Below are 12,210 nucleotides of genomic sequence, written 5' to 3'. Positions count from 1 at the left end.
AATTCCCAGTGGCAAAATGAAAAAACATATGACCTCAGCAAAGGCACAAATTTCTCTAACCAGGAAATAGAGAAGGTAACTAACTCAGTGTTGAATTTTGGTCAAAGAGATCTATTTTAATTCATGTCTTAGACACTTACCAACCTGTGCGTATCAACTACTTTGTTGAATACTTGAGATTATTAAATAAGATAGCATGTAAAATAAGTTAACACACAAAACATATGGTGTCTGGTATACAGTATAGGACAAATAAATATTATCTATTACTATCCTTCATTGTCATCATTGTTAAAATGGCATAATTGTGATCTCTGTGACATTATCAGAGTTACTCTGGAACATTTTCTGAGAATCATAGACTCTTGAGACTCTTCAGACTATCTAGTCCCAACTAAATCCACGGAAAATATTGCTAATTTTTATTGAATTCTTATTTTTGAACAATGCATGGGGTCCTACATATGTATTTTTAAAAATTTCACCAGATGACTTTATTAAATGTCATTATTTATGAAAATATGTTATTATAATAAAAGATGGTATAGCATTAACCCAAAAGGTAATGCAGCCAAATTAGATATTATATAAGAATCTTTTGTATTCAATTTTTTTTTCCTGAATAATTCTTCATGCTATACTGAGGGAAGTACTGTGAAAATGTTTTGTCTATGATATTGGCATAATTAAAATAAAATGACTTTAAATAAAAAAAACTAGATACTGCCTTGCCTTTCTCCCACAGCAACATCAATGTACATGGTTAGCAGTTGTCCTCCCAATACATAGCCAATAGCAGGGCCTAAGATTGACATAGCATAACCAGTTCCTAGAAGAAGAACAGAGACATTGAATAGTCATATGTACAACTTCACTTTGCCTATCTAACAGTGAAAACAAATGTCTTACTATAGAAAAATCTAAACAATTAAACATACCAAAATCACACATATTTTCATTAAAACAATAACATTTGAATAGACAGTCAAGGAGTCTAAAACATGTAATTCAATGTAAAAGCTATTTGTAGTAATAATTAGAACAAAACCAAAAATTATAAATCCATGGAAAGTGTTGTTAACTGGCAGTAGAGGTAGTATATCTACTATTTATCCTTTACTGATAGTGATCATAGTTACTGTTTACAATATCACGGAAGAAAATAATGCGAGCAACGTGAAACAAGAAGCCTTTTCTACTCTGTGCAACTCAGAAAGAATTTTATATTTTGCACTACAGCAGCTGACTTCAAATCTGGATCTGCTGAGAAGTCTACTTCTTAAAAGTAAGTCATTAAACTTCTTAAAAGTAAGTCATTAAACTTCTTCCTCTTAGGGACTCTCCCTATTTTTACTTGCAGTGGAATTAAATTGAGCTTATTTCTATCTGTGAGATATTTAAAATGTTGCCATATATAACTCTGAATTTTCATAAAACAAAACTTATTTGACCACTCATGTCTTTTTATTGTTGTTGTTGCTGTTTATTTAAGCTCGCAAGTATTTGGGGGAGTTAGTTGAATATAGTTTCATTTTTTTTTCCTTTTTTTAGTTGACACATAACCATTGTACACATTTAGAGGATACATGGTTATGGGTCAATACATCTATACAATGTGTAATGATCAAATCAGATTAATTAGCACACACATCACCTCATACATTTAAGATTTGTTTGTGTTGGGAACATTTAACATCCCCTCTTCTAGCTTTTTGAACATATACAATGAGTAATGGTTAGCTATATTCAATCTACAGTGCTATATAGAACACCAGAATTTATTTCTCCTAACTGTAGTTTTCTATCCATTAACAAATCTCTCTATATCCTCCCCTTCCCATATCTTCCCCAGTCTTTAATAACCATAATTCTGTTCCTGAATTCTAGGAGCTGGTATTTTTTCTTTTTAGCTCTCACACATCAGTGAGAACACGTAGTATTTACTTTTTGTGCCTGACTTGTTTCATTTAACAGGATGTCCTCTAGGCTCACCCACGTTACCATGAACGACAGGATTCTTTTTTTTTTTTTTTTTTTTTTTTTTTTTAATGGCTGAATAGTATCCTGTTGTATCCTTGTTTCATTTAACAGGATGTCCTCTAGGCTCACCCACGTTACTATGAAGGACAGGATTTTTTTTTTTTTCATGGCTGAATAGTATCCTGTTGTATGTACATTTCACGTTTTCTTTATCTATGCATCTGTTGACGAATGTTTAGCTTGATTCCATCTCTTAGCTATTGTGAGAAGTGCTACAATAAGCATGAGGACACAACTATCTCTTCAATACACTGATTTCCTTTCCCTTGGATAAATACCCAATAGTAGCATTACTGGATCATATGGTAATTATACTTTCCGTTTTTGAGAAATGTCTATACTATTTTCCATAATGGCTGTACTAATTTACATTCCCACCAACATTCTATTAAAAAGTTATCTTTTCTCTGCATCTTCACCAGCATTTGACATTTTGTCTTTGTGATAATAGCCATTCTAATTGAAGTGAGATAATATGTCATTGTGGCTTTGATTTGCATTTCCCTGATAATTGATGTTGAGCAGTTTTTCATATACTTGGTGGTCATCTGTATATCTTATTTTGAAAAATGGCTATATAGATTCTTTGCTTATTTTTAATTAGATTATTTCGACTTTTTGCTGTTGAGTTGTTAAAGCTCTTTATATATTCTAGACATTAGTCCTCTGTTGGATGAACAGTCTGCAAATAATTCCTCCTGTTTTATAGGTTGTCTCTACAATCTGATGATTGTTTCGTGTGCTGTGCAGCAACTTTTTAGCTTGATATAGTCCCATTTGTCTAATTTTGTTTTTGTTGCCTATGCTTTTGCAGTCTTGGCCATATAATCTTTCCCAGGACCAACGTAATAAAGTGTTTCCCCTGTGTTTTCCTCCAGCAATTTTATAGCTTTGAGTATTACATTTAAGTGTCTAATCCATTTTGAGTTAATTTTTGTATATGGTGTGAGATAGGGGTCTAGTTGTATTCTTCTGCATATCAATATCCAGTTATTACAGCACCATTTATTAAAGAGTCCCCAGTGTATATCCTTGGTATCTTTAGCAAAAATTAGTTGGTCATTTCTGAGTTCTCTATTGTGTTCCATTGATCAATGTGTCTGGTTTAATATCAACACCATTCTTTTTTGATTACTAAAGCTTTGTTGTATAATTTGAAATCAGATAGTGTGATGTTTTCAGTTTTGTTCTTTGTGCTCAGGATTGTTTTGGCATCTTTTCCAGTTCCATATAAATTTGAGGACTGCTTTTCCATGTCTGAAAAGTAACATTGGAATTTTGATAGGGATTGCATTGAATCTGTAAATTGCTTTGGGTAGTATAGTCAGTCATTTTAACAATATTAACTCTTTGAATCCATGAGCATGGGATGCCTTTCCATTTTTATTCTGTCTTCAGTTTCTGTCATTAGTGTTTTGTAGTTTTCCTTTAAAGATTCTCACCTCCTGGGTTAAATTTATTCCTATGTATTTCTTTGTAACCATTATACATGATATTACTTTCTCGATATCTTTTTCAGCTAGTTCATCAAAGGTGTAAAGAAACATTACTGATTTTTTAATATGATTTTTTACCCTGAAACATCACTGAATTTATTTAGTAGTTCTAAGAGTTTTATGGTGAAGTCTTTAGATGTTTTTATATAAGATTATGTCATCTGTGGAGACAGACAATTTGGCTTCCTCTTCTCCAATTTGGATGTCCCTTATTTCTTTCTCTTGCCTAAGTGCTCTGAATAGGACTTCCAGTACCATGTTGAATAAGAATGATGAAAATGGGCCTTCAGCCAGGCCTGGTGTCTCACACCTGTAATCCCAGCACTTTGGGAGGCCGAGGCAGGTGGATTACCTGAGGTCAAGAATTCAAGACCAGTCTGGCCAACATGGTGAAACCCCGGCCTCTACTAAAAATACAAAAATTAGCGGGGCATGATGTGGGCACCTGTAATCCCAGCTACTTGGGAGGCTGAAGCAGGAGAATTGCTTAAACCCGGGAGGCAGAGGTTTCAGTGAGCAGAGATCACACCACTGCACTTCAGCCTGGGCGACAAGAATGAGACTCCATCTCAAAAAAAAAAAAAAAAGAAAAGAAAAGAAAAAAGAAAGTGGGCTTTCTTGTGTTTCAGTTCTAAGAAAGGCTTTCAGCTTTTTCTCATTCAGTATAATGTTAGCTGTGGGTTTGCCATACATGGCCTTTATCGTGTTGATGTATGTTCCTTTTATACCTAATTTCTTAGGAGTTTTTATCATGAAGGGATGTTGAGTTTTATGAAATACATTTCTACATCTATTGAGAAGATCATGTGATATTTGTCCTTCTATCTGTTTATGTGACGTATCACATTCATTGATTTCCATATGACGAACTAATTCTTGCATCACTGAGATCAATTCCACTTGATCATGGTATATCATTTATTGATGTGCTATTAAATTCAGCCAACTATAATTTTGTTGAGGATTTTTGTATCTATGTTCATTCGGGATATTGGCTTGTAGCTCCTCTTTACATTCTGTTTTTCTCTGGTTTTGGCATCAGGGTAATACTGGTCTCAGAACAAGTTAGGAAGAATTCTCTCCTCTTCAACTATTTGGAATAGTTTGAAAAGAACTGGTACTAAGTTCTTCTTTACAAGTTTTATAGAATTCAGCAGTGAAGCCATCCAGCCCTGGGCTTTTGTTTCATGAGAGACTTTTTATTATTGATTCAATCTCATTACATGTTATTTGTCTGACCAAGTTTTCTATTTCCTCCTGGTTCAATCTTGGTAGGTTTTATGTGCCTGGGAATGTATCCATTTTCTATAGGTTTTTCAATTTGTTGGATATATTTGTTCGTAAGACTAATAATCCTTTGTTTTTCTGTGGTATCAGCTGTGATGCCTTCTATTTTGTTTCTGATTTCACTTAGGTCTTCTCTCTTTTTTTTAGTCTAGCAAATGGCTTTATTTTATCTTTTCCAAAAACCAATTTTCATTTCATTGATCTTCTGTAGTTTTTTTCTTTTTTTTTTTTTTTTTTTTTTACTCTTGTTTAGTTCTGAGATAGTCTTTATTACTTCTTCCCTTCTACTAATTTTGGGTTTGTTTGTTCATGCTTTTCCATTTTCTTAAGGTACATCATTAGGCGGTTTATTTGAAATCTATTTTTATGATGTAGGTGTTTCTTGGTACAAAATTCCCTGTTAGCATTGCTTTTGCGGTACCTCATAAGATTTGGTTTATTGTATTTCTATTTTCATGTAATTCCTTCTTAATTTCTTCATTGGCATATTGGTTGCTCAGGAGCATGATGTTTAATTTTCATGTATTTGTACAGTTCCAAAAGTTGCTCATTATTAATTTCTAGTTTTATTTCACTCTAGTCTGAGAATATACCTAATATATTATTAATATTTTAAAGTTTATTGAGACTTATTTTGTGGTTTCATATGGCCTATCCTAGAGAATGTTCCATGTGCTGAAGAGAACATGTATCCTGTAGCTGCTGAATAAAATGTTCTGTAAATACCTGTTAGGTCAATTTGGTCTATACTGAAGTTTAAGTCCAGTACTATTTGCTGATTTTCTGCCTAGATAATCTTTCCAGTGCTGGAAGTGGAGTATTAAAGTTTCCAACTGTTATTATATTGGGGTCCATTTCTTTAACTCTAATAATATTTGATTTATATACATGTATGCTCTAGTGTTGGGTGTGTATTCGATTATAACTGCTGTATCTTCTTGGTGAATTTATTTTTGTATTCTTGGTGTACTCATAAGAGTAAAACGATATTCTTTGCCCCTTGTACTTTTTGACTTACACTCTTTTGTCTAATTTAAGTATAGCTACTTCTACACACTTTTGGTTTACAATTACACTAAATATATTGTTTATCCCTTCACTTGCAGTCTAAGTGTATCTTTACAGTTGAAATGAGTTTCTTCTAGGCAGCACATGGTTAGATATACTTTCTTAATCCATTCAGCCTATCTATATTTTTAATTAGGGAATTTAAACTATTTACATTCAAGGTTGTTATCATTGATAGGTGAGGACTTCCGTCACTTTGTTAATTGTTTTCTGATTGTTTTATATATCTTTTGTCCATTTCTTCCTCTCTTGTTCATCTTAGTATTTTGGCAGTTTTCTGTAGTGATAACATTTGATTCCCTTCTTTTTCTTAAGTATCTGCTTTGCACTGAGTTTTATACTTTCACTTGTGTTCAGGGTGGTAATTATTGTCCTTTTGCTTCCAGATGTAGGACTCCCTTAAGCATTTTTTATAGGGCTGGTCTAGTGATGATGTACTCCGTCAGTTTTTGCTTGCCTGGGAAAGACTTTATTTCACCTTTATTTCTGAAGAATAGCTTTGCTGGATGTAGTATTCCTGACTGACAGCTGTGTCCCCCCTCTGACCCCCAGACTCCTGCCTTTGAGCATTCTTAAATATATCATCCAATTCTTTCCTGACCTGTAAGGTTTTTGCTGAGAAATCTTTCTGATGGGAATTACTCCATAGGTGATTTGATGCTCTTCTCTTATTATTTTTAGAATTATCTTTGATTTTTGCTGGTTTGAATATAATATACCTTGAAGAGGACCCTTTTGGGTTGAATCTATTTGGGAATCACTGAGTTTCCTGTATCTGGATGTCTAATTTCTCACCCACAACTTGGGATGTTTTCAGCATTATATCATTATATGGATTTTCTATACCTTTTCACATTTCTTCTCCTTCTGAAATTCCTAAAATTCAAATATTTGTTTACTTAATAGTGCCCATATGGCACATAAGCTTTCTTTATTTTTTTTCATATTGTTTGCTGTTTTGTTTGACTGGGTTATTTCAAAAGACCTCTCTTCTAGGTCAGAAATTCTTTGTTTGATCTAGTCTATTGTTAAACCTCTCAAATACAATTTTTCATTCAACTACACTTGTAATTTCATTCATTTAACTCATCAGTTGCATGATTTATATTTGATTATTTTTAATGATATCTATCTCTCTTGAATTTCTCATTCAGATCATAAGTTGTTTCCTTGATTTCCTTATATTGTTTATCTGAGTTCCCTTGATATCATACTGAGTTTCTTTAAGACCATTAGCTCAAATTCCTTTTTAGGCATTTCATAGATTTTTATTTTCTTTTGGTTCTGTTACTGTATAATTATTGTATTTCTTTCAAGGTGCCATGTTTCCTTGATTTTTCATGTTTTTGTTTTTGCTTGTTACTATATTGATGTCTGCACAGCTGGAGCAACAGTAACTCTTGCAATTTTAATGAGTAGTTTTCATAGGATAAGACATATTCCTATAGATATATCTATGGTGTTGGTTGGGTAGGTACCCTTTGGGTTTGATTCTGGGTGGGTGCGGCAGTGTAGTCTCCATTTGAATCCTCTGGCTGTAATCAAGGCCAATGGTATCTGTGAGTTCCTCAGTAGCTTAGGCTGCACTGAACATACTATCTTACTAACCCTATGGCAATGAATCTCCTATGTTAGATTAACAGACTGATAAAGAGAAAACTCATATGCAAATAAAGTACTCAATAATTAGATGTAGGGCTGTGCATTGTCTAGTTAGTTTTACCTTTCAGGAACATAAGAGAAGGAATTTAAGAGAAACTTATGCTACCAGGAATTAGATCACAAAGGAGAAACAATGGTTTGTTTTGTGGACTGTATGTCAATATAGGATGTAATAAATCACACAGAATGGCAGAGCTCAATCTCAACACCTTGCAGAGATCTGCCTCTATGTCAATTCAAGCAATCTAGAGAGAATGCTGCTTAAATGGCTCTTCTTATCCTGCAAAGCTGGCCTGCCAATACCAAGAAATACAGCAGAGGATCAACAAAAATGATGACAATTTATATTCACTGACATTATATGGCAGAAAATAAAAGTAATACTGCATGTATTTATTGGGAATACCTATGGCATTACAACTAACTTTTTAATAAGCCTATGTTATACTTTACTTCTAAAGTAAACATATAATAAGATAAACTGATACTGAGACAGTTTAGAGAGTAAACTTACCTATATAGAGAGAAGATTTGTGTGTGGGCACAGAATCATCAAGAAAGGCTGTTCCCAGAGTATAAAGAGGAGTTCCTCCTGCCCCCAGCAATAGTTGTCCCAAGATGAAGACATACAAGTAGTTAGAAAGTGAAGAAGTTGAAGAGGTACAACTGGTGCTATTACTTGCTGTTACACAAGTGTCTTGGGGGAAAAAAAACAACAAAATTGTGAATTAACAGAAATTTAACTAAAAATTTAAATTTATATCATATAAATTATATTTGCCTAATATGATATAACCTTATTTATTTCTTCCAATCATTTTACTTTGATTTAAACTATTTAAAAATAAATCAAGAGAAAATTATACTTTCTTACCCCAGCCTGCCCTCACTTTATGAAGGTAACCCCTATTCACCTAGGTCACTTAGATGAGGGTAACCACTGTTAACAGTTCTTTTCAATTTTTCAGACATTTACTCATATAGTTACATGTTGTATACCCACTTAATTTTCCACACAATTATAGGCATAATAAAACATACTATCTTTATATTCAACAATGTCCAGTTTTCACTTATTATGTCCTAGACATCTCTGATATGGGCACTTAAAGCTATAAATTTATTTTATTGGCACTGTCATAATATTCTACAGCATAAATGTCCTGTAATTTTATTGCCTAGTCCAGTACATGTATTTAATGATAAATATTGTTAATATTATATTGTATTATACATAGGTTTAGACCATTTTGTTATTTCCATTAGAATGTTATGAGGTACATTTTTTTTTAAGTTTACCCTGGCACATTTTGGGTAATCCTGTCTATAGGACAGGTTACAATGAGTGAAACTGCTAGGTCAAAGTGAATAAATATTTGTATTTTGATACTGCCAAACCACTTTATCAAAAAGTCATACAAATATGCAGTCCCACCAACAATTCATTAACACTTTACATAATAAGACTTAAATGACTACCAAGCTCATTGGTTAAAAAATATATATAATTTTTTAATTTCATTTTAAAAATCCTCAGTGACATTAAGCATTTTTCCATATATTTATTGTCACTTACATTTCTTCTAATTTTTCAATTAGTTCAATTTTCCTAGGTTCAGAGTTTGATACATGACTGTTCCTTGTTCCATAATTACACAAACAATGGCTTTATCCTAACATTTTTACTATTTGATTTAGATATAAGATAGGTGGATAAACATATACACACAGAAGGGATCACATGGCTATGTCTATGTAATGTGTGTGTATATGTTGCAAAAAAAAGCCTCAGAAGAAAAGTAGGTCAGAGGTCATCTTCTGCAACTAGGGTAAATACCTTAAGCCAATTAGCTCAGCCCAGGTGATTGCAATAAGCCAATTAGATCAGCACTGGTGAATATAATCAGTCAATTAGTTAACTTGAGAAAGTAGAGGCATATAAGCAGGCCCCCAGTAGAAAATGTTGATAATACAGGCCTACATTGAGAAAGGAAGCAGGGCTGTGATGTGCTAATTCATATGTAATATCTTTAAGTGGGAGAAGACAGAGATCTAGCATTCTATTGCATTAACCAAAAAGCACATCTTTTACTAACTTGACTATTTGTGAATTTATTTATGGCCGCTTGATCTTGTGTCACTAATCTCTGCAATCCTACTCCAGCACAAATCTCTTGTTATTACTGCAGCTTTCTAAGGTTTAAAGGCATCAATATGTCAACCCAGCTACAACTTATTTTACAGTGCTTCATGAAAAGTTCTATTTAATTGATCCATTTTCATAATACTGCTGACAAGGAATAATTCACCTCATTAAAAGTTAAATAATAACCAAAAAAGAAAAACAAATGACTAGTAAGGGAGAACAGTCTCCAGAAAAATGCTGTTATTAACGTAGATTTTAAAAGTACTATATTGCCATACTTAAAAAAGGAATTGAAACAATTGCCTCTTAAAATCCAGAGCTCAAAACAGGGATTTAATAAGCTCATAGAAATATGTTGAGGCAGGGAGTGGTGGCTTACACCTGTAATTCCACTACTTTGGAAGGACAAGGTGGGCGGATCACTTGAGGTCAGGAGTTTGAGACTATCATGGCCAACATGGTGAAACCCCGTCTCTATTAAAAATACAAAAATTAGCTAAATCTGGTGGCACACCCCTGTAGTCCCAGCTACTTGGGAGGCTAAGGGCAGGAGAATTGCTGTAACCCAGGAGGAGGAGGTTTCAGTGAGCCACTGCACTTCTGCCTGGGCAGAAAAGCAAGGCTCCATCGAAAGAAAAGAAAAAGAAAGAAAGAAAGAAAGAGAGAGAGAGAGGGAGGGAGGGAGGAAGGAAGGAAGGACAGGGAAGGAAGGAAGGAAGGAAGGAAGGAAGGAAGGAAGGAAGGAAGGAAGGAAGGAAGGAAGGAAGGAAGGAAGGAAGGAAGGAAGGAAGGAAGGAAGGAAGGAAGGAAGGAAGGAAGGAAGGAGAAAAAGAAAAAAACTCAAACATGGGCTAAAATAACTCAATATCAAATTTTGTTCTATAAAACATAAAAGAACAAAACTATCAGAAGTGGAAGTCACCCTGGAATGGTCAAAAAAAGAATAGAGACTGTAAGAATTATGACAGAGAGAATAGACTTGAGAAATAAGAACAAAATTAAATAAAGGAAAAATAAGACACCAAGATTTAAAAGGTTACAGAGAAAATTACGGATATAGAATTCAGACAAAGGCAATCAAACATATGTCTAATCAACCAAAATAGAAAAATGAATATGTTTAAAGGTAAAATTATGGAAAATTTTCTGAAATAACGATTGATCTATAATTTAAAAAGATATAGAGCATCCCAGGAAAATTTGCTGCAGGACTTTCAACACCAAAATATTCCCTGGTAAAGTTTGTGAATTTTAAAGATGAAAAGACTTTTTTGAACAGCTAAACAAGAAGGTAAAGCCACTTAGGCAGAAGGAAATAAAAAACATAAGCTTACATTCAGACTTCTCTAAAGCAACATTAATCCCATAGAGTAAAGGAATGCCAAAAAAGTAACCACTGCAAGATAATGCGACCCTCATATTTTATGCTTAGTCAAACTGTCATGTCAAAAGACAAAGAAAAATATTTAAACCTATATTATTTAAACCTATTAAATCTCATAAAATGAACTTGCCCTGATAAACACTACTAAAGGGTACATTTTAGCCTATAGAGAAATATTTCATTCAGAGATGCCATGTGTACCTCAAGATAATCAGAAGCAAATTTATATAAAATACATAAAATATATTTTATAATATAGTTCATAAAATAGCTAGATTTACCTATTCAAGTAATTTTGTGAGATTATTAGTTGAGGAAATCATTTGAACCCAGAATTTCAACTTCTAATGAAAAATCAAACAATTTCTGACCAAATACAGTTAGCCCTTCATATCCACAGGTTCCATATCTGTGGATTCAACCAACCACAGATCAAAAATGTTCAGGGAAGAAAAATAATAACACATCAATAAAATATAATATAAATAATATAAATAAATATTATATATAAAATATATATAAATAAATATATATTTATAAAATATAAATAAATAAATATATATTTATAAAATATAAATAAAATTTATATAAATTTTATAAAAAATAAAATTTTATTTAAAAAAATAAATAAAATGTATTAAAAAATATAAATAAAAATATACTACAATTATTTACATAGCATTTACACTGCGTAGCTATTATTTGTAATCTAGAGATGATTTAAAGTTTATAGGACAATGTAGGTAGGTTGTATACAAATAACACACCATTTTATAGAAGGAACATGAGCATACACAAATTTTGTTATCCATGGGGGTCCTGGAACCAATCCCCCATGGATATTGTACTTTCAACATTAATTAAAAAGTATGTGATTTGACAATACACCACAAGAGGAAGGTCCTATGTTCTTTATAAATTTGGAGGAACATTGCCAATAAAATTAAGAATTAGAACTTTACCTAATGAACAAAGAAGTGTCCAGTCTTACCCATTAACATTGGCAGGGCTGTGACAAAAGGACAAAAGGAAATCCACATACCATATGTCAAAACATTTAGAAGATAAATACCAAGCTCAGCCAAATGCTTAAAGACCCACGGCCTGCTGCTCTCCAGGCATTTGCC

The 12,210-nt window shown here is 32.9% G+C and overlaps 1 protein-coding gene across 1 annotated transcript in view; it reads right to left on the bottom strand.

Moving 5' to 3' along the window:
• LOC105471063 (solute carrier organic anion transporter family member 4C1) overlaps positions 1–12,210 on the bottom strand; it is a 65,198-nt gene that overhangs the window by 29,618 nt on the left and 23,370 nt on the right. Inside the window, exons 3-4 of the mRNA XM_071098669.1 lie at positions 8,068–8,250; positions 733–829 (exon numbers count right to left, since the gene is read on the bottom strand). Coding sequence (XP_070954770.1) covers positions 733–829; positions 8,068–8,250 — 280 coding nt within the window. The remainder of the gene's footprint in view (positions 1–732; positions 830–8,067; positions 8,251–12,210) is intronic.

Source organism: Macaca nemestrina, chromosome 6 (genome assembly GCF_043159975.1).
Source record: "Macaca nemestrina isolate mMacNem1 chromosome 6, mMacNem.hap1, whole genome shotgun sequence".
Lineage (NCBI taxonomy): Eukaryota > Metazoa > Chordata > Mammalia > Primates > Cercopithecidae > Macaca > Macaca nemestrina.
This window is presented reverse-complemented; position numbering and strand designations above follow the sequence as displayed.